Source organism: Zophobas morio, unplaced genomic scaffold (genome assembly GCF_036711695.1).
Source record: "Zophobas morio isolate AGI-343-1 ecotype UQ-CSIRO unplaced genomic scaffold, CSIRO_AGI_Zmor_V1 ptg000014l, whole genome shotgun sequence".
NCBI classification, from domain to species: Eukaryota; Metazoa; Arthropoda; class Insecta; order Coleoptera; family Tenebrionidae; genus Zophobas; species Zophobas morio.
This window is the reverse complement of record NW_026972119.1, coordinates 2,131,236-2,157,244: the sequence shown is the minus strand read 5'-3', so window position 1 is coordinate 2,157,244 and position 26,009 is coordinate 2,131,236. Positions and strand designations below refer to the sequence as shown.

Genomic DNA, 26,009 nt, shown 5'->3' with positions numbered 1-26,009 from the left:
TGCATTCAGGACTGATAAAGTACGCCTTTAGAATATACAAAGTACTGCGTTCATAATTTACAAAATACCATATTCATCATTTTTAAAGTACGGCGTCCAAATTTACAAAATACGGTGTCCTTCACCCATGCTATCAAACCTTAGTCCTCTCTTTTAATGGCAAAACGCACTCCAGACCTCCTCGTATTGTTTGGTTCTTGCTGGACAACAGCAACGAGCGAGCACAGTCATCGCTCTTTGGTGGCAAACGTGGAGAAATTTGTATATTGTAACTTTTGTAATTGAAGCATTTTGTACTGTATATTGTATGTGTTACTAACTTAACTTGGGTCTTGCCAATTTAGCTCCAGTGGTGCAAATGCTTTGTTTTCACGGTGCACTTGCTTGGGTTTTAATTTTGCAACAGTGCATTCTTTGGTTCCGAGACTGAATTCTCCATGTCGTCAGACGCTCTGGCCTGGGGGGGGGGGGGGTTTGTTGGCCCTTAGACGCTGGGTCAACATCCTAAACGGACGAGGTCAGTCGGCCCTGTATCTATGCGGCTGCGTTCTCCCTTGAGCGTGTGAGCGCTGCGACCTATAGATTTCGTTTCGAGTTCCATCGGTGTGCTTGCTTGGGTATTAATTTTGCAACAGTGCATTCTTTGGTTCCGGGTCTGAATTCTCCATGTCGTCGGACGCTTTGGCCTGGGGGGGTTCTGTTAGCCCTTAGAGGCTGGGTCGCATCATCCGATAAGGATGAGGTCAGTCGGCCTTGGATTTATGCGGCTGCGTTCTCCCTTGGGCGTGTAAGCGCTTCGACCAATAGATTTCGTTCCGAGTTCCATGGGTGTGCTTGCTTGGGTTTTCATTTTGCAACATTCTCAATTTTTGGTGCAATTTTTTCCGGTGGTGTATTGGGTACTAACTTTGCATTTGTATTGTATCTGAATTGTATCTGTATCTGTAGTGTATTCTGTATTGTAGTTAGATTGTAGGTACCTGTACTGTATTTCTGTTGTATTGTACTGTATAACGTTCTATCCCTCATTAACAAATCCTAGCCCTCTCCTTTCCTAGCGAGATCTGCTCCAGACCTTCCCGTGGTTCTTGCTGAGCATCAACTATCGAGGACGACAGAAAATTCAAATTCAAAACCAGCACAAAGTTTCACAAAAATCATGAAAATCGCTCGTTGGTGGCCAACGTGGAGCAAAAGAGACTTTTGTAACTCAACTAACTTTGTTAACTTTATATTCTTAAGGAAACAAAAATATATTACATTTAATTTATTATTTATAAGGACAAATAGTCATTTGCCACGCCGATGCTCATTTTTAGATTAAATGCTCACAAAACGCGTAGATGTTCAATTTGTGTCCGGGGAGATACAATGTTTACAAGTAGGTACGCAGTATGTACATAGAGTTAGCTCAGGTATATAAGAGTAATAATGAAGTAGGTACTTCGTACTTCGAATATGAGTATCTACTCAGTTTTATTCATACCATCCAATGTCTCGCTTCAATGTTTGACTATTATGTTGATTATGAGCACAACGCTGATCAACTTCCGTATCCGAATTACCCATGAAATAAATCATTGCGATTTGCACCTGAGGTAGTTCGTCGCACATTTGATTGACTTCGTGGACCTATGTCAGCTTGTTGTCTTCTCAGCATTGTAATGAACTTCATAAAACGACACAGAATTATTTTCACAGTCAATCAAATCTGTAAATTTTGTCTTGAGAATTTTAAAATATTGAAAACTTCAAATTAAATCCTCGAATAACGGTAAAGGTTGAGGTTTCGTCGAAACCAACAAAGTGAACAAAGGTAAATAGAATGACAGTTCAAAATTAATAAGAAACTTTCGCAATGTGTAACTAAATTCACTTTAACCAAGACTTTTCTTAAAATAAACGACGTTTTTTTTTTGCGAAAAAACAAAGAACAGCTTGAAATGCAATATACTTTTCACAATCGCACGGATGAAATAGTTTTGTATGACACGTCAGTTAGACGACAGGTCCGTCAGGAACGCCAACTATTCAAATTAATTCGAAGTGGCGATTCCCATACAAAATTTTTAAAATTTTTTTTATCTTTTAGCTGCTTTATTTTTTATAAATTTTCTTACATATAAACCTTGTCCTGACAGTAAGGAACACATTTAAAAAAAAATCATCCATTTCGGTACAGTCGTTCTGAAGTTATGGGCGTACATACATTGCGGCGATTCATTTTTATTTATATAGATTTTAAAATAAAAATTTACGGGTATTAAAACCAGCGTGGGTAAAACTCAACAATTTACTTCTCATTAGTAGGTACTAATTTACACATTACTCGACTAACTATACAGCGATTATGTACAGAATAATTCCGATTCGACTGGAATCTTATTGACTGGACTAGACTGCCCCCATGTCCCATAGAATACCCCCACTATAGAGTACGCTCTATTAGACCTGCTCACGTAAGGTTAGAAGCAACCACTGTAAGCCATCACTTCATAATTCAAAATGCTATGAGTTCCTTATGGGAGCTTGATTTTACAGACAAAATATATCGGATAGGTAAAAATCTTAATTACTTCTTGTTGCAAGCGGTAAAGTTTGTATAATTATCTTCATGTTGCTAAAAGTTTAATTCTATAGAAAGGTGCAGTTAAAAAAATATTGGAAATTGAAAACAACGATATCATCAAAGTAATGCAGGTACAAAGACTGAATAAATAAAAAAAAACATAATACGTTGCACCAGAAATAATCTAGAGTACCTACCATAGCATTCCACATTGAAAGAAGAAAGAGCCAGTATTTAAGATGAAGATTAATTGTTATTACCTAATACAGTACTCGATAAATAAATATGGCAAATTTATAATCTGTAGTGCCTTGAAGGAGAAACAAACTTAAACGTGAACGCTATTAAAAAGGATAAAACCTGGAACACTGTTACACTACAAACTTGGCTGAAATAACATTAATTAGCAATTTCGAAAACAAAACAGTGACAGCGTATGGCGTTTTTGAAACGCGCTACCTCACAAATCGACAGTTGTAATGGCAAAGTTCTTCGGACATAGCTTCGTTTGACTTCTTCCTCTTTACGTCCTTCTTCCTCTTTAAATTTGACTAAGTGGAAAGTTATTTTCATTGAATAAAATGGTCATTGAGTGGGCTTTTGCAGGGTTTGAATAAATATGCTTTACTGACTGGATGAAGACATCGGAAAACTAGTTGGACCAAATGAATAGCTCTCAAAGATTGTGTTGAAATATAAAATTGATTTTTTCCAGAAAAATATTTTGCTTTTTTACCACATTTATAAAACCTCGTATTATCAATAGAGGATTTAAAAAAAGGTTACTTTTAAAAGAGAAATCCGAATTTTAACCTATTAACTGCAACATTAACTAAAATTTCTAATATGGAGTAAAATCGCAGATCTAAAGGTTTGATCTATACTACATAACTATATAAATACATATGTTGTACATAAATTTTTGAAAAAGTTTATTAAAATTATAATTTTGTACTATAGCAGTCTAAAACTTGTGAGGGAACAGGTGAGCAACAACAAGTGTCCAAGGATACAGTGCTAACAGTTTCTTCCAGAAAAGGTCTTCTAGGGACAGATGGAGATGGGGCTCTAATTATAATCGCCACAATTGTTTCGTAAATTGCACGCCCAGGTTGCTCGCTGTTTACACAATGAGCTGTGGCACCACAGTAATTTTTTAAATCATCATAATTTTCACAGTAATATAAAAGCTAAAATTAATTCATTATAAATATCATCAATATCAACATAAGTATATAACAGTAACTATACCTCAGCGTCGATGAATTCTTTATTGTCTTTTGGATGAGTTTTCATTTGTTTTAATTTTTCCGCCTCTGGATGTTCTTTAATATTGGTAACAGAACCAGTGTCCACGTTAACTTTTCTATGTAACAGTCGTTCTTTGCAAACAGAAAGTTCACATTCCAAAAAGATTACTCTTAAAATATTTTAAATAGAATATACTATTTGATAAAATTCTTAATTTCTCACCTGTTGGGAGGAGTGTAAATAGAGTCTAAGTATTCGAAGTCTTTTTTAGAAAAGGGAAAACCAGTTAATACCCAACCGTGCTCTATACAGTCTTCTTCCAAAACCCTCTTATGAATAACTTCCGCCAGTAATTCTGAATGTAAACATACATCATTTTTGCAGGATCGAAGTCTTTTACCCAATTCTGATTCGGACATCCAGGCCTCACAAATCAAGCGTTCGAAATCAACTTAAATAATAACTTGTTTTAAAATGTGCTGCCCTTTATTCTTGTTATTATTATTATTATCATCATCATCATAGATCATAAAACAATGAAAAAGTACCACATATGTTAAGCAAGGTTTAAGTGAGGGGTCTGAAACACGTTTTGATATCCTGTAGTATGTAATTAAGATGATTTTCTCTGTCTGTGTATTTGCATCAACACAGAACCACCTGCACTAACAGTACGTAAAAAAAATACAAATGCAACATATTTTTGGTTTTTATTTATTATTGTTTAAGAGAAAATTAATGACTTCGCCGCGTTTAAATTATATAAATTGACAACGCAGAGTTAAAACTCCATCCGTGCGTCCCTGGGTCGACGTACCCTTTTTTTTTAAACAGAACATAAGGATTAAGCCCATATTTAATGTATTGGGAGTTAGAAAAATGTGCCGGTGTAACAACGAAATAAGTTCCAGTCTTGATCGGAACGTTAATAATAAACGATCACTACACACTTACCATGTACCAAATTAAGTCCTTGTGATAAAAGTTTTGCCTGAGTTTTCCTTCCACATCCTCTTGGACCCAGTATTAAAACTCTTGGTTTAATTGCATATTTTGCGGGTTTTATTGTTAATATTTCCACACATTCTATTACAATGTCTTGCAAAGTACGTTGCTGTATAAAAACTTCCTAAGAATATAAATTAAATCATAATCGTTAACGAATTACTAAATATTACACTTAAAACAGATTTAAAAACATCCCTCAGTGCCATAATATTTCTTCTATATCCAGGCCATTCAATAGGAACGTGACAATAAAGTAATTCAGTCAAAGATGGAAGAAACGAAGGTATAAAATGTATTACATGCGTTGGAAGAATACCCAGTTTTATGAGAGCTTTTGCATCTTTTTTATTTCTAATACAATCTAGAAATTTACGGGTATTTTTGTGTAATCTTAATCAAGTTGATCAACGCATGAAACAATAAAATTGTTCAGTTTTAAATGTATGTATAACACAAGTAGTACATTTAACATTTAAAAATATCAGTCTATAATTTTCCAAGAAAGCTAGTTTTTTATTTACTTGCAAATTACTCCAAATAATAACAGAATTCTAGCCATTGTTTATAGTGGGTTGATTTATTTTAAGGAAATATGGGAAAATACGGTTGTTTGAAAATTGTAATTTACTAATTTACTTACCCACCAAAATCCAGCCATTTTCGTAAGCGTTGTCTCTACGTACAAGACGAGCTGTGTATTTAGCTCTGACACCCGAGTTTTCTAGATTCGAATGCCCACTCTAAAGGTAATATTGCTATTAAATTTTGTTTAGTAAATAAATTAATTTTACATATGTAACTAAGGAACTTTCAGTGATAATATTCTGATTAGTTACTCCAGCAATTGCTCTAGCAATTTCTAAGCAGTCAATTTTTGGAGAACATAAAATAATTAATCTGCTAGTATCTCTGCTTCTAGCGGCATTAAATAGAATTTGTTTGAGAAACAACACATGATCGTTTGGCTGTTGGATAATAAGTTCTCGGGCTAGTTCCTAAAAATGTAAACCTTATCTAAATCATTTGAAGGAAACTGAAATACTTAACGTGAAAAAGTTCAAATATTCTATGTTTTTCCAAGTAGGGAATTTGCCACGGAGGAATGTGAAGAGGTCTTTTTGTAGCGTCGCCCATTCAAAATAATATTTGTTTGACATGTGATATTATCTATGGACATGTGTCACATATAAACTTTAACAAATTTTTCATAGCCTATTTATTATATAGTACACATTATCATACTATTTGGAATTTCACTTGTATCTCCTTTAGGATGGCAGCGGTCGATGAGATTAGCAGCTTTATAGTTACTCGTCAGTGGAAGAAACAAAGACACTATCGTGGCGTCCAAATTTAAAAATTAAAATTCGCGCCGAGGATAAAACCAAAACCCCAAAATCGGATTTGAAAATAAAAATCATTCTAATAACGTAAGCAACCATCCGTTTTTAGCGCGTTTACAGAACTGATAGAAGATCACCTTTTATGTTGGAAATTTAGGGAGTGTTTCAAACCGTAGCCTTTTTTTTTTGAAGGCCACGCACTTCTTGTTGTTTGGTGTGCGAAAAAGACGACAGATTAAGTTTTGTTTGCAATTTTACCAAAGGGAAATTGTTTAAACAAAAATAAATCGAGTTAGACGACGCAGTCCCCGTGAACGAGTATAATTGTAGCATAGTGAAATCAATTTTTTAACGTTTTTACTTCCCGAGCGTAAGCCAAGGAAGTAACTTTTGTAATCGAGTCCATCCGGCGAGTAGCTACTTTTAGGATTTCTCGGTATTTTATGACCCCCAGAGCACAAAAAATAGGTCTCACGTTTCCGTCTGTCTGTCTGTCTGTCTGTCTGACTGTCTGCTGTCTCCTCGGATTTTTATTAGATAATCGCTGAAACTAATAGAATGACGTCATTTCCAAAATTTACAATAGTACAATATATCTATTTTTTAATTTTATAAAATAACATACTCTTGCACATCCAGATTTTTGGAAAAAAAATCAAAATTATATCACATTTTACAATTTAACTTTGAAACTGTAAAACCGAATGCTCTGAAATTTTGCAAACGTTTTTAGATTATCGTAATGATGGTAAATTGTTAATCAAAATTTATTCTTTTATACCCTCCTAAAAAATTGATGACGTCATCTCCAAATTTTGTCAAATAAATCCTTTCTAAAATATACAAAATGTGATAAATCTATACTTGTGACGTATCATTCCATTTACAGTTTTTATAATTGCTTATAAAGGGTGTCTAAAAAATAATTAATGAGTCAATTTATTTTATTGTTTAAATCAGAAATTGTAAAACCCAATGCTTTGACTTCTTGTAGAGATTTTAAAGTTACTGCAAACATGGTAAATTTATACTCAAAATATATCTGTTTATTTCCACTAATAAATTGATGACGTCATCTCAACATTTTGCCGAAAAAATTATATCGAAAATGTAACAAAATATATAGTCTATGCTTGTGATTTACCATTGAATTTATATTTTTTAAAATTACTTATACCGGGTGATTAAAAAAAATAAATGAGTGAGTCAATTACTGTTATCAAGTCCGTCAGCCAACTTTGTACTTTTACTTTTTCTCGACCATTCATAACCCCTAGATTACGTAGAAATAAGTTTCCCGTTTCCGTCTGTCTGTCTGTCTATCTCTCTTCCTGTCTGTCGGTCTCTCTGTCTGTCTGTCTGCCGTCTGTCCAAATTTTTATTAGACAGATATTCTCCGAAACTACTGAACCGATTGTTGTCAAATTTTATATGTGTATTAGGATATATTATATGTGTAGAAGGAGGAAAATTTGAATAATCATCTCCAGCAACAATTTGATGATGTCCGCTCATTATATTGTATAATTAACATTACCGATTTTGTATGAAATGATATGTTCCTGTATTTGTGGTTTATGAATATATCTTGATTTTGTTTATTGTTGCTATATTTTTTTATTAATTTACTTAAACTTTAAACTGGAAACGATCATTCAATTTTCCCGAAAATTTGGGAACACAATACTGTTATTATTAGTATTACACTGCATCTATCCAAATTCTTATCCATGTCTTTGCAAAAATGTTGAGACGTCACAAAATTTTGTAAAGAATAAACTCATTTGAAACATACCCGTAGCACGCTTTTTTACATTTACTTTAACATTACATACATATCTTTATCTCTAGATGTTCTCATAAAAAAAAAACGAAATTTACAAAATTCTATCGAAATAACTTTCAACCAGTTTTTTAAATTTTTGTTCTAGTTGGCTATGACGCTTACGTCAGCCGTTTCAATTGCACTGCTGATGTACGCGTCATGGTCAACTAGACGAGAAATTTAAAACATCAGATGTTGTTATTACCCTTATTGCCGCGACATACTAACTTATATCTATTATAACTTATAACTCTATAAGTGATCAATTGTATTCTCCATAACATATAAAACCCTGTAGTACGCCATAGATACATTTAAATTTTCTTTTCAAGATTGTTTATTTTAGTAAATAAAATAAAATGATAACACGTAGAGGAGAATAAAACAGAAATCACATTTTATTTACATGAATTTAACCATAATGTTTTACAAATAAACATATCTATTTTTTTATATACAAAACAGTATTTTTAAATATCGCTACGAAGATTGATATGGATATTCCACACTTATTCGGAAAATATAATTTTTGTCACTTAAAATTAATTAACAACGGTAATAAAAATGAAATTATGTTTTATTATTGCGATGCTAGGTAAAATTATTTAATCGCAAACAAAAAGAAAATTGTTCTTGGTATTTTATATGAAACATTAATACACAAATCGCTTTCAGTATATCTACAATATCACATTTTAATATTTATCTAACAAATATTTATATCTAAATAAATCTCCATTGGTAGATAATGCAAAGTAGTTGATTTTAAACATTTTTGTTATAAATATATTGTTAGTTTTAATTTTAACATTCAAAACAATCATTTTGTACTACGCTGTCACTAAGAAAGTGTGTAAATCACGTTTACTACATTATGTATGCAATGTAGGTATACCAATAAAATTTTATTGGTCTATTTAACACGGAAAACCAAAATCATTATTAATAGTGTTATCGATTTTCAAAGCAACAAATCAATTACTTCGCATTAATAAAATTCTACTTAATTTATAATGTACACTATATATGTATATGTCAAGAAGTAAATCATCATATTATTTCAGTATTAGATAGAAATATTACACAAACAACAAATTCCTAGTGATTAGAATATTTTCGTACTTGTAATTTTCACACCAACTTCAGCACGTCGGCATATTTTTTTTGTGAATTGCATTCTATATTCGCAATAATAAAGAGAATAAACACCGGTAACGTGGTGTAGAATCAGTCTTCTACAAATATACGTCTGGATATTTTTTTTTACTTTTAGACTTTAGTAGATTATATTGGTGTTGTATGGAGTAATAAGAAATGTAGACACATCAAGTTTTTATATTATTAACATATAAAACCTATTAGTTTTAAATTAAAGTGTTTACGTTTCTACTGTAAAACAGTCGACCTATATACATGCTGACTGTGTGTAGGCCACTTCTCTATCTCTTATTTTCTAGCAAATCAATAAAATTTTCTAGAGCACCTATTCCAGTTAATAAATTTATATTTTACACAAATTCTAATCTTTATTAAACACACAAGTCTCTCAATTTTAACACAAATATGGATATGTAGATTGGACAGTGTATGCTGATTCTGTAAGTTAGACTTCACTCTAGCTACGTTTTGGTAAAATTAAAACTATGATTATTCTGACAAACATCGCATTAAATTGGGCTAGTGAACGGGGTTATAAAACAGAACAAAAAATGTAGGTATTTAAATTAATAATAATAGTTATTTTTGTATTAGGGGCGTGATGAAGGCGATTTTGACGTACGCCCGAAATGCAAATAAGATTTTTTGTAAAATCGATTAAATCCACTTTAAAGTTTGAAAAAAAATACTCGTAAATTACACAATTCGTTTTCAAAAATCAAGTTATATTATTGGTTGCTAATATGGTGCAAAAAAAAACATTAATAAAAACGTTATTGACGTGTTTCACTAAGAAGTTCAATTTGTGAAAAAAATATGTCCGAAAACAGAAAACAAGAAGAAATAGCTATTTTAGTTGAAGAAGCAAAAGCTGTAAATATACAACAAAGTCAAGTATTAACCTTGAAGATAAACATTAAGTAATTTTGTCTGTTGTTTTAGTTTTTTAAGTTTTCATTATTTATTAGGTATTTTAATTAACTAATTGTTTGTAATTCATATTTCAATAAAATAGCTATTTCAGTTCTTGGTTTTTTCGGCTTTAGGGCACAAAAGGCACTATTTACGCCCTTCAAATTATTGTATAAATGACTGCATTTTGATACGATTTTACAAAAAACATTTAATAAACACAATTATAATGAAACCTAGATTTGGTTTTGGTTTTAAAATTGAAGTCGAAAGAATGCCTTATTCTATTACCGTATTTTGATATTACTATCAGTATGATAAGAGATGTTCAATTAAAAAATCACTCAGGTCAGAGTAACCCTTGGAATTTTATTTGATACAATAACATACAACATACAACATATAACAGGTTACGTTTCTGCCAAATGAATGTTATAAGAATAGACATGCCGTTTGTGTCAAATAAAATTCCAATGCTTCTATGAGTGATTTTTTAGTTGAACATCCTTTATAATCGGATATGTCTGTCAACTTCTAAATGTGTTAACAACATGACATGACATTCGTAAACTTAAACTATCAACTCCATTTTTAAAATCACAGCCAATTCCCTTTGTTTATCGTATGATAATTCACTTATAAATTATTATAATTTTCAGTATACATATATGTACATAAATATTCTATTTTCATAAGTTAAATCGAGAAGTGTATGTACTGGATGTTCCATCTTAACTATTTAGTCAAAATTACTATCAAAATTGTCGCCGTTTAAGAAAATTACACAAAAAAAACCTCTGGAAAATAGATTCTGTTTAGGGGATCATAAAATGAATCGTAGTGCTTTCTGTTTTGAAAGAAATAAAACCAACTGTTGTTTCATTTATCTGTTTATTTATTTGGAAATATTATTTTTTTAATACAATTAAAAAAATACAGTAAGAAACATAACAAAATTTTCAAAGTGAAAAATGATTGTTAACAATCGGTAAAATAATCGGAACTAATGAATATGACCACAGTGTACATTTTTTGTTCAATAGATAATATACATACACATTGAGTTCTCGGCACTTTAGAAAGAAATCTTGATACCGTATTTAATTTAACATCATCATATAAAAAGCAAAAATATCTTTATATGCGCTAAAACTGAAAGTGAAACCGTAAATTGATAACGTCTCTCAACAGCCATTATTTTGAAAATTCTTTATCTTATAATTTGTTTTCAAAACAGGGAAAATTTTTGAAATAATTTAACAAATATAGTTGAGATGAAACACCCTGTTTAAAGAACATGATAGTGTAGTAATTTGGCACAATATTTTCACTCACTGTGTTTAAATATAATTGCCTAACACGTAATTTAAGATTTACTTCTTGAATAAATTCTATCTAGCAGAAATTGTATAGACAATTTCTGTGGAGAGGTACACAGAACAGCAAATTTTTCTAATTTATAGATATGATCACGTAAGTTCATACTGTTTTCTATGTAAAGCATTCATATCATTTTGCTGATTTTGTACCACTATGGGTATGGTAACACTGCTTTGGTAGTTTCTCTGCATTCTGTATCCCACAGGTTGTTGGTTTTGTATCAAAACTTGATCCCTTGCTTCTTTGTACTGTTGATACTGCATCTGGTTATAATACTGTTGCTGTAGCAATTCTCCATTACTATACATTGGTTTGACAACAGTTACGGGCGGACCGTACAATTTATGAGTAGGACTATAAGCGGGTTGCTCGTAAGGAATGTGTTTTGGCGAGTTGTTCATGTAAGTCTTGATAGGGCTTCCGTGTTGATTGTAGCTAGGATATTGTCGAGTTGGTGCAGGTTGATAGTTGGGTTGATTTGTGTACATCGGACTGATTGCTTGATATTGCATTGCTGACGAATAATTGATTTGGTGAGGAGAATTCTGTGGCATGTAACCAGGACTGGCATAGTTCAGTGGCTTATATGACACTTGCGTAATACCATAAGACTGATGAATAACACTTTGTGGTATCTGCAACAAATAGACAAACAAATTATGTGACAATTGATTGAGCCATTTTTGAAATTTTTGAAATTTTAATATTGAATCGGAACAGTTTATGCGTGCTCATTATTCACTCTCAAATCTATTAGATTTGGCGGCAAAATTTGTTAAATTTAAACCTATTTAAAAAGCAATTAAATGTAAAGTTTAAGATTTTTCATTATTTATTCTCCATACTGAAACTAATGGAAATCAGTACATCTACACATATACTTGATGTACTATATAAAATATTGATTTTAAGTTTTTGTACCTGATTCACATATCCTCTCTCAGGTGGTCTGGCACCTTCTCTCACAATTTCAGCAGATCGTATACCCTCCCCACGTCCTTTCTCAACTGACGGAGCTTTTACTCTGCGTTTTGGGGTAGCTGGCAGAGATCTAGACCCCGCACTTGCTGTCTCCCAGTCCTTCAAAAGCGCACTTAAACGAGCCGCTTCAGCGGCTTTTTCAGATTCACTTTCAGAGTTATAGTCCGGACCCTGGAATTGAAAAACAATTAGTGTAGTAACAACGTACAGTTTTTTTGCACAGATTTTACTGTATCAATTTACGTAACATATGAAGGTAGAAAGAAATAATCAGAAATGTATATCATTCACAAAGTACATATACTGAAAAACTAGTGCTTGTAAAAATTCCCTGTTATAGAAGAATTAATTTTCAGGACATTAGCACAATTATTTTATGTAACTAATATACCTATAAGAACACTGTCATAAAGGTAGTACCTACAGAAACACATGATTTTATATGCTGATGACAACTCTTTCATTACTAGTTAGTAACAAGCTTTTGAGAAATCTTAGCACGAATATTATAAAGTCAATAGATGAAAATTGCTCGCCGTAAATCTCTAAGAGCTCACAATTATAACTCAAAATATCATGTTTTATAGAAACTTCCCAATTTAACAAGTTGTTCATTTTTAGTTAATAAGCTAATATAAATAAGGTATATCGGGCGAATGGCTACCTGAATTATTTCTCCCGTTACCGATTTTATTAGGCAGATAATCTCAGAAACTACTGGACCGATTGTTCAAATTTTATATGTATATTAGGAATACCACTTATATAACCAAAATCTATCTACTCATGTCGACCAACAATTTTATGACCTGTATCTTTACTGTAACTTGTACGAGTTGTTTTAAAAAAGTAAAATATGCAAAATTAGACTGAATCTGCCTGAGATACCTCTGGAGGAGGGAGGTGTTGGAAAATAATTAGTAAAATTAAAAAATACTAATTTCTTGGACGATCTAATAATCTTTTGTTATTTAGTTAAATTGCAATTAACAATTTTTCGCAAACGGACCAACGGACTCGGTAGGGGCTCGTAATCAATGTTTTACAAAATATACAAATTTTTTGCCTAAAAAAAACAAGTTTTTACGATAAGTGTTTCGTATAAATTTACTTACATTTTGTATTTTTTCATCCAACATCTTAAAGAAATCCTGCTGACTCGTTGAAATTTCTCTATAAAAACAAATACGTATTAATATGTATAAATGAGGATGAATTTATTACGCTTGTGCTAAAAGAGGTCCGCCAAAAGGTTTTACTTTGATTGTTTTCCTTGCCTCGCAGTCTTCTATATTTTCACCATTTTCCAGCTCGTTTTCTACGCTTTCCTCCTCTTCAGATTCCGTTTTTTCAGGAACTCCTGCAAAAACAAATAATATCCTTAACTAAAAAAATGTGATAAAATATTTTATTATTTATTTTAAGGGGGATGGGAGAGTTTTTGTTATTGAATGTTACACTATATATAAATATAATGTTATTGTAAAACCAAATATTTTCAGATACATCTAATAAATTCTTCAGACGAAAGAGAGCAAATATAATTACTGCTTTCGCATTTGTTGACGGTTCAAATCCCGCTTTTTGAAAAATTATAAAATTTGGTTTTGCCTAAATAACATCCTCCGCAGCCCCTGTGCCGCGGGGCCCTAAATTGCAATGTATCGTGGTCCGCATAGTCCAAACGATAGAAAATATATTTAAACCAGATAACCAACGGGAAAATGAACTATTATTAGTAGTTAGTAATTACATGATTAACTAAGTATTTATGTTTATACTTCGAAAGAATGCAACTATAATCACGTACAAGCATCAGCGGCCCCATAAAAGAAAATGAAATTTGATTGATTTTGACTCCTTAAAACAGATGAGTGGACTGATTATTGTAATAAAAATTATTTGCAATGTAATATTCTTCTTGATTTGATAAATAAAATTGATCGAAAGTTGTTTCGATAGAACTTTCCTCGTACCTAAAGTACAATGAAACATATCCAGCATTTTCGAGTTGAGTTTTTTCTTTACATAATTTTGTGATTACGTCATCAACATTTTTGTAAAGACACGTAAATCATCTTGGATTGGTGCAGTGTAATACTAAAAATAACGGTAGGGTAAATGTGTACAAGAGTGCGCATATGTATAAGAGTACGCACTGATGATTTCTGCTTATTAGTGCCATCTGGGTAAGATGAAGTTATACCATTCAGAATTTAATGTTAAACCTGAGATAAAGGTGCAAAAGTGACCTGAATATAGTTTATAGTTTGGTCGTACTGACGATTTTATGTTCACACGTTGTGTGGATGTAATTTTTACCGCTCATAGTTTTAGTTTTTTGTAAGGTACGTACCAGTTCTTTTATTTTACAGTAATAATTTTCATTAGTTGTAACTTTTAAGGTGTCGTTATACACTAACAGTTTTACACTTTCTGTCCATCAAAAGCTTTTAACTTTGAAAACATTATGTTATGTACAATTGTACAAGAGTGCGCAGCGAGGTATTGTATAAGCGTGCGCATTGCTTGCAATATGTAGTCTAATAGTCTTGGAGATACATATCATACGGTAATGAATTATTTAACTCTACTACTTTGTACTGCTTCTCGAGTTGTGGGGTGGTGGTTATGGTGATTTTTTTTTTATTTTTACTTCCTGAGCGTGTTGTAATCGAGTCCGTCGACCGACTTTCTATTTTTACGTTTTCTCGTCTTTTCAAGACCCCTAGAGTACGAAGAAATAGGTCTCCCGTTTTATGTGTAGTCTGTAGTCACTTATTCCCATTTATTTTCACCTTAGAAACAAATATTTTTTCATAAAATGTAATGCGTACTCATAAGCGTTCAAATGCGCACTCTTGTGCAATGAACTGTCTAACAGTGCGCATTTACACATCTTGACAAAAATTGAAATTACTCTTAAAATATAGTGGTGTTGGGGCGTACAATTAAATATATCTGATCTCTAAACATGTATATAACGAACCCATATCATAAAATTTGTCTATCCAAAAAAATTAAAAAGTTGTTGACAGTTTTACACTAAGTGCGTACTCTTGTACACATTTACCCTATTGTATTTCCAAAATTTTGTGGGAAAATGGAGTGAACCGTCCCTGATTTAATGAATAAAATAAATTTTCAGACACCTGTTTAAGCAAATCTAAAAAATATGAATGCAGTGATAAATCGCAAGTAAAAGCTCATCATATTTTGCACATTTTTTAGGGGAATAAAGAGATATATTTGGATTAAAAATTTACCATGCTTACAATAAGTTTTAAATGTTTGCAAGATTTTCAAGTATTCAGTTTTGCAATTCTTGATTTATTCAATAAAATAAATTGACTGATTTAATTAATTTTTTTGAGTTATCCTGTGTAAGCAGATCTAAAAAATATGAATTTATTCGGCAAAATTTTAAGCTAACGTTATCAATTTTTTGGAGGAGATAGGGGATAAGCAAATATATTTTGATTAAAAATGTATCATGCTTATCATAACTTTAAAACATCTGCAAGATTTCAAAGTATTCGGTTTTTCAAATTCAAAATTAAATTGCGAAATGTTTTATAATTTTGATTTTTTTCCAAATTCTGGACTTTTCGGGTAAAAACTTTATTAAAATAAAGTAAAAATAACTAAAGTAATAATTAATAATAATTAGACAATAACGGATCTTGTGAATTATCACTTGTGTGCACCTAAAAAAATAGAACACTCTGAAAACAAGACTTGACTTAATTTGATGTAAACCACATTTGCAACTCATAATTTAGGCAGAATTACTACATTGGAATTCGATGTAACAGTGCAACGCAATAGTGTCGAGTAAAAAGTGTTTCATTCCTTTCAAGAAAAAATATTCACCGAGGGGCGAAACCCCACCATTCAGAAATCGTTTTAAGTAGCTTTTAAATAATTAAATGAAAATATCTTCATTGATTTACCATTTTTTTATGTTATAGGTTTAAAAATAACATATGCTACCTCCATGGACATATGTTAGAAAGAAGTGAGGTCAGAAATAGCCCACTTCCAAACTTTTAAAAAGCTTGAAAGTGTAACGTTAGTCACATTATTATTGACCGTTTTAAATAAAAATAAAATGAATTGTTGTTCTATTTTAAGTAAAGCGATTTTAATCGATTAGTTAGTTCAGGCTCCTGTTTTGGTGTCAACTTATTTCTTAGCTTCTCTATTCCCTCAATGTCTTTTTGAAAAGTGTTGTGTTAAATTTGGGCAATAATGAACCATTAATGCTACCCTAAGAATGTTATTTATGTTATTATCCTGTGCAGACATGCACTGTTTTCTAACAGCGTCCTTGGAATGGGCTTCCCCCACAGGCAATTTATTACTTAAAAGATACCTATTTGAGCAATCTCATTCGAAATCAAATATGTACCACCATCATCGAGTTTGCCAAATTCCCACCAACCATCAACGCTTTCTTTGGTAGCTGTCTTATTTTATTAACAGTAAGAGATTTAGGAAAGCTCCGGTATACCGACTGAAATAATTTGAAACTGTATCGAACGGGATTATCTCTTGCAAAATTCCCTGACTACGAGAAATAATCGACACTTAGATAACCTGCATGCTACTGAAATGTACATATATGCATATAATGTGGGGAACCCATGATTTACACGAAGATATGCCTAAGCTAATTGAAGAACCTGGACTACTTGTCACCACCTAACCCTGGGAAGAACTCTATCGGATTGTCGCAACCATGGCTCCTCTACACGTCTTGTATACTTCTGATAGAAAACAAGAAAGTACATTCCCGCCTCAGTATTAACAAACATTTATTTATCTGCTACTGCTATCCTTTCTGAAGAGTCAAGTTCCAACAATTAGTTGTATTTTTAGCACTGATGCATTGTAAATTTAAATATCGTACTATAGACAAAGAGAATAACCATATCTTCCTATTATACTGTTATGAAATAAACCCATTCGCCGCCCCGGTACGATGCTTGTATGTACGGCGATGACCGGTGGCTCATCATCGGTGACTGTGGCGTTCGACTAAAGACAAGCCTGGAAGCGGTTTGCCGGAAGTCTGGGGAAGTTTCAATGGTGGACTCCAGAACAACCTCGACAGCGGCGATCATGATTTCTTCAGAAGAACGTATGGCTGTTTAAATAGGGACCACTATCGGGAGTAAGCCAGTCTAGTCTAATCTAATCCAGTCGTGTCGATTAATGAGTATCAGTCAAGTTGACTTGGAATTATTCGCTGTTAAATTTTCGCAGTGCAGTTAGTCATGTAAATTTGTATTACTGAGAAATAAATTGTTGAGTTTTACCCACGACGATTTTAATTACCGATCATAGTAACACTGATGTCATAAGTGAGTTTCAAGATTAATAATATAATTACTTTTACGACGACTTGCAGATCAGATAAAAATTCAGAAAAATTTATGCCTGTCGAGATGAGCGCTCGGTCTCCAGCGCAAGAAATAAAGAAATTGACGAAAAAATGGACGCAACAATGGAAACACAAAAGACGAAAGAACTAACGAAAAAATGGCAATAATGTACGTGAAAATAAATAAGCAAATCAGCCTACAAACTACAGCTACAAAATTCTAAAAGGACATGGAAGCAAACAAAAATGAAATAACAGAAATTAAAGATCAAAGGAAGGAGAAGATAGTAGCAAATATAGAACTTCGATTTGGGGATGAACATCTAAAACAAGTTTTCGCACTCAAGTAAATACAAGGACACAGAAAGTTGGGGAATTTCTACAAGAATTTGAAACAGATGTTAAGGGAGTGGTACGTGCCGCATATTCCGACAAACCACCAACTTTTCAAGAGAGGTTTGCGGCAGAAACCTTTGTAAATTGCATTCGCGACGTTGCAGTTAAGAAGATTACACATGCAAGTCTCGAGGTGTCAAACATCAGCGTCGGAAGTACAAGCTGCTTACAATACTTCTAGAACGTGCGACAATATCAGAATAGTAGAATTAGAGACCGAAGAAGATGACAAGGTAGAAAAACTACTGGAAAAATTTTCAGAAAAATTCTCAGCGAATAATAGATGAGTTATGTAGCTCAAGGACAAGAGAACGGTGTGCGTCCTAAGAAGAGCATGGGATGTTTTAGGTGTGGGCGCCAGGGACATCTCAAATGTGATTGTCGTACTCATCGCCAGTCCCGAGGAGAAGCACACAATAGAGATTTCTTCACTGAAACGTTCAGGAAAACTAAAAACAGCCAGTACTTTGGAGGATGTGTTGACTGGTAACACCCCAGGGGAGTCAAAATAGGAAGTTTAACCAGAGGCAATAGTCGAGCTATACCGGGGAAGATTAATGGGACCTCCGCGGCAATCACGATAGATACTGGAACTGGGGTCTCAATTCAACATAGAGGACTCTTGAAAGATCTAAGGGCTGTACGCGAAACAATTGAAGACCGTGATTGGAAAGTCGATGCCAACCATGGGCGAGGCAGACGTAGAAATCTATAATGGTCAGCTGAAAATAAAACATCGGACTCTCGTGGCTAACACTGAATATGTCTTTATTTTGAAAATGGATTTGATTAACAGCCATGAATTGACAGTCAATCCAGTGGAGAAAATCCTACATCTCGCCAATGAAAAATGTATCCTGAATAAGCGTTGTACTGAATCGAAGCCTGTAAAACTGATCGCTTAAGGATTGCTGCTCTGGAGCTCGGACATCTAAATGGTCATCAACGAAAAGTGCCAAGAGAATTTGTGCAGAAACACAGGAGAATGTGTGAACCCATATGTCGCCCCGATATGACGCCTAGTGTACGGCTGAAGAAGAGCCTAGAAGCGATTCCCCGGAAGTGTGGGGAAATCTCGATGGTGGGTGGACTAAAGAACAACCTCGAAAGCGGCGTCGCGATCTCTCCAGAAGAAACATATGGTTGTTTAAATAGGAACCACCGTCGGGAGCAGGCTAGTCTAGTCTAATCTAGTATATTCCAACTCAATTTGATTGATACTCATTAATTGTCTCGGCTGGATTAGACTAGTGTACCTATATAATATATTATATATAAATAATATATTATATATAAATAATATATTATATAGGTACACTAGTCTAATCCAGCCGAGACAATTAATGAGTATCAATCAAATTGAGTTGGAATTATTCGCTGTTACATTTTCGCCGTGGAAATTTCTATTACTGAGAAAATATTGAGTTTTATCCACGCCGATTTTTCAAAAAATTGGTCGAAAATTGTTTCGATAGAACTTCCCTCGCTCCTAAAGTACAATGAAACATTTCCAGCATTTTCTAGTTGAGTTTTTACTTCACATAATTTTGTGATGACGTCATCAAAATTTTTACAAGGACAGGTATATCAACTTGGATTACCAAAAATAACAGTATACATATAACTATATACCCAAAACTTTCTGTGAAAATGGAGTGAGCCTTTCCTGGTTTAATCAATAAAATAAATTGACCTATTCATTAATTTTTTTGGGCCACCTATTTAAGCAAATCTAAAAAATATGAGTGCAATGATAAATCACAAGTACCAACTCATCATATTTTGCACATTTTGGGTAAAATTTATTCGGTAAAATTTTAAGATGATGTAAGATTTTTTGGGGGGACTAAACAGTTGTATTTTGATTAACAATTTACCATGCTTATAATAACTTTAAAATGTCTGCAAGATTTCAAAGTATTCAGTTTTGCAATTCTTGATTTATTCAAGAAGAAGTCAAGAATAAGTCAACTGATTTGAGTCAAGCAAATGTATAAACAAATCCAAAAAATATGAGTGGAATGATAAATCACAAGGTTAGAATCATCATCTTTTGGACATTTTAGATCGGATTTATTTGGCAAAATTTTTTGGAGGAGATAAGCAAATATACATATTTTGATTAAAAATAAATTTATCATGCTTATCATAGCTTTAAAACATTTGCAATATTTCAAAGCATTCGGTTTTGCAGATTCAAAATTTAATTGCAAAATGTTGATTTATAATTTTGATTTTTTTTTCCAAACATCCGGACGTTTCGGGTAAAAACTTAATACGGAGTCACAAACTACATGGGTAGGATTATGTTATTTTATACAATTTAAAACCAATTTACTATATACAATTTTGAAGTGGCGTCATCACATTATTGGTGGGGATGATTAAACAAAGTTTGGTTAGCGTTTTACCAACTGCATGATATTCATAATACACAAAAAATTTGACAGTCGGTCGAATAGTTTTGGAGATTATCTGTCTGTCTAATAAAAATCCGGACAGACGGTAGACAGACAGACATACAAACAAACGGACAGACAGACAGACGGACAGACAAACAGACAGACAGACAGGCGAAAACGGGGGACCTATTTCTTCGTACTGTAAGTAAAGAGTCGATCGACGGACTGTATTACAATACTTCCTTCGCTTACGCTCGGGAAGTAGTAATCATAGGAGTTTTTAAAATAGAAGCAGAATATAACGAACCAGCTTTGTTAAACCGCTGGTAATTTCATGATTGACTTTAAAGTTTCCAAAGCTCACAGCCTTTAATGTCTCTGATACATAACTAGTAACGTCTTCCCGAGATGATGTTTAGACAATTACGAACGAATTCATCAAGCTAGTTTACTATGTTGTTACTTCGTGTCTTGTTTTTGGCTAGAAACCTCTTTAATGGGAGTGTACAACATGCAAAGAAACTTAAATATAAGCCGGTAAAGTTTTTTCTTAACTCCCATTTTAACCGAAGCTCATTGGTACCGTTTCACCGACGCCCGAGTCAAGTGTTCGTTTCAGCAAAATGAACCACAGGGTAAAAAAAAGTTAGAAGCGTTTTTTTTTTAATCCCACTTCTTTCTTAGTATTAGTTTCTTTTAAATCTTAGAAAATTGGTTGCATAATAAGTAAGAAATTTTAAATTCATAATCAAACCATGTAAGTAAATAGTCGTAGCTCAGATAACAAAATGTGTTACTGTTCTTTTTACAAACAAATTTTTTCAGAGTCATGAAGATTGGTTGTGAAAGTTGGTATTCCCTTTTTTGCTGTCAAGGTCTCCTTAAGGATGGGTATATAAATTTATTGAAGCAGTTTCATCGTTCAAAATGAATTTTTACGTCCCGACCATAAGCAAAGGAAGTATTGTAATCGAGTCCGTCGGCCGACCCTACTTTTACATTTTCTTGAAATTTCATGATCCCTAGAGTACGAAGAATAAATAGGTAATAAAATTTAAATTTGCGAATTTTATTTTTACTTCCTGATCTATAGGGGGGCTACAGACAAATCTACAGACGGATGAAGGTTTCAATGTTGAAAGTGGTTTAAGTTATTACCATTAAACATAGCCAAGAACCATCCCGATCAAACCAGTTTTCAAACAAAAAAAATACCGCATTGAAATCGGTTCATCCGTTTGGGAAAAATCATTTAATGAGATAAAATATAAAAGCAGTGGCAATAAAATTATTTGAGTTGTTATGTTGCTAGAAATAATTTTGGTTTATATATACCATAATAATTAAGCAAATAGCAAGACATTTTTATTCCCTATAAACCCATTTTAAACCAAACGGCACCACGTCTGATCCTCGGGTATTGACCGATCGTTTCCGATAATCTCCGGAAAGAGCCCCATGAATTGCTCTTGCGTGGAACTCTTTTGGCGGCGTTTCTTTAACATTGGTTCAATGAAACATGCTCCCTTCTGTCATTCTACCTTCATGGTTTTTACACAACCGATGTAATCGTAAATCACTGCTTGACGTGTTGGATTCAGCATAATGGTGCTTGTGAGTTGGAATTTGAGAAACCAAAGAATGTAGAGAAGATGGTTAGTAATAATTCCAAATGCCGTCAATTTTCATACAATGTTCTAAATACGAAAATGACGTTTGGACGTTGTACTTTTTTCCTTTTCAAATAAATTACGACACAAAAAATGATTTATACAATAATATACAGTCAATATACGAGCCCTAACAACTAAATGTTCGGACAAACTAACCGGGGCGTTCAAAAACCACTCTTTATGAATTAATTTTTAATTTTTATTATCAAATCACATAAAAATAGGAAGCTAAGATTTCAAAGAATAGTTTTTAATAAAAAAGTTGAATGTTTTACTTTACATAGAATTTTAATTCAACTATGACTGTGGATTTTTCAGAAAAAGTGAATACACTTTGGCAACTAATTATTCGGACAAATAAATAAAAAAATTAATTTTCACTAAGTAGGCGGTGTGAATTGTTTGATTGTTAATAAATATCATTCTCCTCTTCCTGCTTTACCTAACTGTGTTGTAAGATCCATAGAAAAATATATATATTCTTTAACAAAATGGTTCGTGGACGTCCACTTGAAAAATCATTACGTGCACTTATTGTAAAGAAGTATTGCCAAGGTAAAAAAATTCGGGAAATTAGTGAAGAACTGAATTTAGCAAAGTCCACTGTAGCGGACATAATCTCACATTATCGCGAAACTGGTGGACTAGATGTTAAAGGAAAAAGTTCAGGAAGACCGAAATTAGTTTCAGAAAGAAGTCAAAGGCTCCTTGTAAAACTTTGTAAAAAAAATCGAAGAAACACATTGCGGGACATAACAGCACAATGGACGGATGAAATACGGCATAAGCTGTCACGAGAATGTTGTAGGAAATGGATTCACAAGTCAGGATTAAGTTTTTATAAGGTAATTTTTAAGTTTTTGGTTTACATTTGTTCCACCGTGCCGTTACAGGCCAAAGAAAAACCTTTAATAACGGCAAATCAAAAGAAAAATAGGTACAACTGGGCAAAGTCTAAGCTGGTATCGACCATGGAAGATTGGTCAAAGGTCATTTTTAGTGACGAGTCAAAATTTGATGTGTGCGTGGGAGATTTGCGGAGAAGAGTGATAAGATCAAAAAGTGAAGCGTTCAATAAAGACTGTTTAAAACGAACTGTAAAGTTTCCTAGAGGAATAATGGTGTGGGGATGCATGTCAGCTAAAGGGTTGGGGAATTATGAATTGGTGGAAACGACTATTAACGTCATGAAATACCAACAAATTTTAGAAAACAGTTTGTTGCCCTCTGTTGAAAAACTGTATCCGGACAACGATTATATTTTTCAACAGGACGGTGCATGATGTCATACCGCAAAAAGTACTAAGAAATGGTTTGGGGATCATGATATAAGAGTCCTTTCATGGCCTGAGAACAGCCCTGACTTAAATGTCATTGAGACACTTTGGCACGACATAAAATCCGTTTTGCGCAACAACCCCCAACGAACACTCTTAGGTTTAAAAGCAAAAATCGACGAAGTTTGGGCAAGTTTTACTCCTGAATACTGCAGAAGTCTTGTAAGTACTATGCCTGCAAGGATACGCGCAGTAATCAAAGCAAAAGGAGATGTTACACCATACTAAGTAAAAAAAAATACTCATGTCCGAATATTTAGTTGCCAAGTTTATTCGTTCATACCAGCTTCTTGTTGTGTTATAATTTTGTTAAGTTAATAATATTACAATTTTTGTTGAGAATATTGCATTAAAGATACCTACTTATATATTACTCTAGTTTTGTTTTTGTAAAATACATTTTTTTTCATTAAATTACATTTTTTTGTATAAAAGAATACGTGTCCGAACATTTAGTTGTTAGGGCTCGTACAGTCTAGGTTGGAAAATCTTAAACGTCATTTCTCTCTCATTTTGAATGCAGTTTGTGCCTTATAGTCACTTTGAAATTTGAAGTTTTTCACTTCACAGTATAAAAAATAAAATATATGATATTTACAAATGTTTTAATCTTTGCGAAAGTAGAATGATATTGACGTCCAAGATTTTGTCGTCCCGACTGTATCTAATAATGTAATAATAATAACACTGCACTAACATTGCTGACAAGTTAAAAAAAATCGACATTAAAACGACAAAGCAATATCGGACTTCCCTGTCATGGTAAATATTGTGTTCCACATGTTGTATAACTCATAACAATGCAAACCTAATTATTTTCATACATCGTTCATTTTTATCACGTCTAAATTAAATAAAATTTGTGTATATGTGCATAAACGACTAACATTAACAAATACATATACACCTGATAATTTTGATGTGGCTTTAACGAAAATATGATCTCTAGAACTAAAACGACTTCAAAATAACGTACGGTTAATAAGACCAGTAAATAGGTATAGATATGGTGTAGATGAATCAAGAAAATTTTTTTTGGGAATTCTGTCTGAGAAGGAAAATTGATAGAATTTTTTTATGTGAATTCTGAATTTAAACTGAAAGAAGTTATTTAACAATGATCAGGGAGATGAAAGAAAGGAAGAAATCTGCTAAAAGATCACAAAGAAGGAACATTAAAGTTATTCTACAAGCGACAAGATGTGTGGTGTTCCGTCTCCCTTGGAATGAAAACAGTTCTAATAATCGTAACGTGATTTCTACAGAGCTACCGATATAAAGTCACAGATAAAACTGTTTCGTATATTGACTGCAAGCTGCCTATACATAGGGACGTGGATTTTGCCATAATCCAATGTGATAACAATTTAGGCTAAGACCAATGTCACTTATATATGTCAAATGAATATTTAAATCTGTATCAAATCCTTCACTTGTTACTTTATATTGATATTTGTAATGGACGAAGCGTCAAATTGTTGGCAAATTAAGAGCAGGTTATTGTGCAAATTGATTTTGACACCATAAGTTTTGTCTGCGACCTTAGTAGTACCTCCTGTTAGATACATCATTAGAATTTTTACTAATTAATGCAATGAATTTGTAAAACCTGATACCATGAATAACAGACTAACATTGACATTTTTTACTTCCCAAGCGTAAGCGAAGGAAGTATTGTAATCGAATCCATCGGACGAATGGCCAGTTTTATGTTTCGACGTTTCATGACCCCTATAGTACGAAAAAAGCAGTCTCCCGTTTCCGTCTGTCTATTTGTCTGTGTGTCTGTCGGTCTGGTGTCTGTGTCCATTTTATTAGACACGTAATCTCCGAAACTGCTGTACCGATTGTTGTCAAATTTTGTACGTATATTAGAAATATCATGTAGATGGTTAAATGCTAACCAAAATTTCGCTAATCATCCCAACCAACAATTTGATGACGTCATTTCAATGAATGGTATTTTAAAATGCTTTCAGTGTTACACAAAAATATACTCATATACTTGTAGTGTAGGAATCCGCTTTGAGTTTTCTCGCTAAACGTTCCAATTTTCACAAAAATATTTGCAAGGTAAAATAACGTTTTATTCCCAACATGCTCTGTACGCCTCCGTGGCGCAATGAGTGTATCGGAGAGGACGGACACCTGCGGTACTGCGATTGTTTTTTTTTCTTGCATTGGTATAACGCTGTGACTACTTTTCTTTTTTCAAATTTTTTATTGGTCAAATTTAGAACGAGTGACCCCATTTTCTCAAAAATCTGAAGAATAGCACGTCTTTATATAATAATCATAAAATAAGAATTATAATATTCAGCACATTTTGTTTGATTGTGTTTTAATAACTAATTTTAGTCCTGTTTTGAAAAGACGAACTCATTCAAT

At 32.9% G+C, this 26,009-nt stretch overlaps 2 protein-coding genes across 2 annotated transcripts in view; both read right to left on the bottom strand.

Moving 5' to 3' along the window:
• Window positions 1-3,510: 3,510 nt before the first annotated feature.
• On the bottom strand, window positions 3,511-6,580 carry LOC135128957 (adenylate kinase 8). The gene is made up of 8 exons (XM_064056037.1): window positions 5,876-6,580; window positions 5,620-5,823; window positions 5,469-5,568; window positions 4,999-5,189; window positions 4,775-4,949; window positions 4,043-4,271; window positions 3,821-3,989; window positions 3,511-3,759 (listed from the first exon to the last, which is right to left on the bottom strand). Exons 1-8 carry the CDS (start codon window positions 5,960-5,962, stop codon window positions 3,511-3,513), a joined length of 1,404 nt encoding a protein of 467 aa, XP_063912107.1. The 5' UTR covers window positions 5,963-6,580.
• Window positions 6,581-8,735: 2,155 nt separating this feature from the next.
• LOC135129163 (uncharacterized) overlaps window positions 8,736-26,009 on the bottom strand; it is a 40,985-nt gene continuing 23,711 nt past the window's right edge. Inside the window, exons 3-6 of the mRNA XM_064056269.1 lie at window positions 13,652-13,787; window positions 13,543-13,600; window positions 12,368-12,598; window positions 8,736-12,081 (exon numbers count right to left, since the gene is read on the bottom strand). Coding sequence (XP_063912339.1) covers window positions 11,536-12,081; window positions 12,368-12,598; window positions 13,543-13,600; window positions 13,652-13,787 — 971 coding nt within the window. The 3' untranslated portion in view covers window positions 8,736-11,535. The remainder of the gene's footprint in view (window positions 12,082-12,367; window positions 12,599-13,542; window positions 13,601-13,651; window positions 13,788-26,009) is intronic.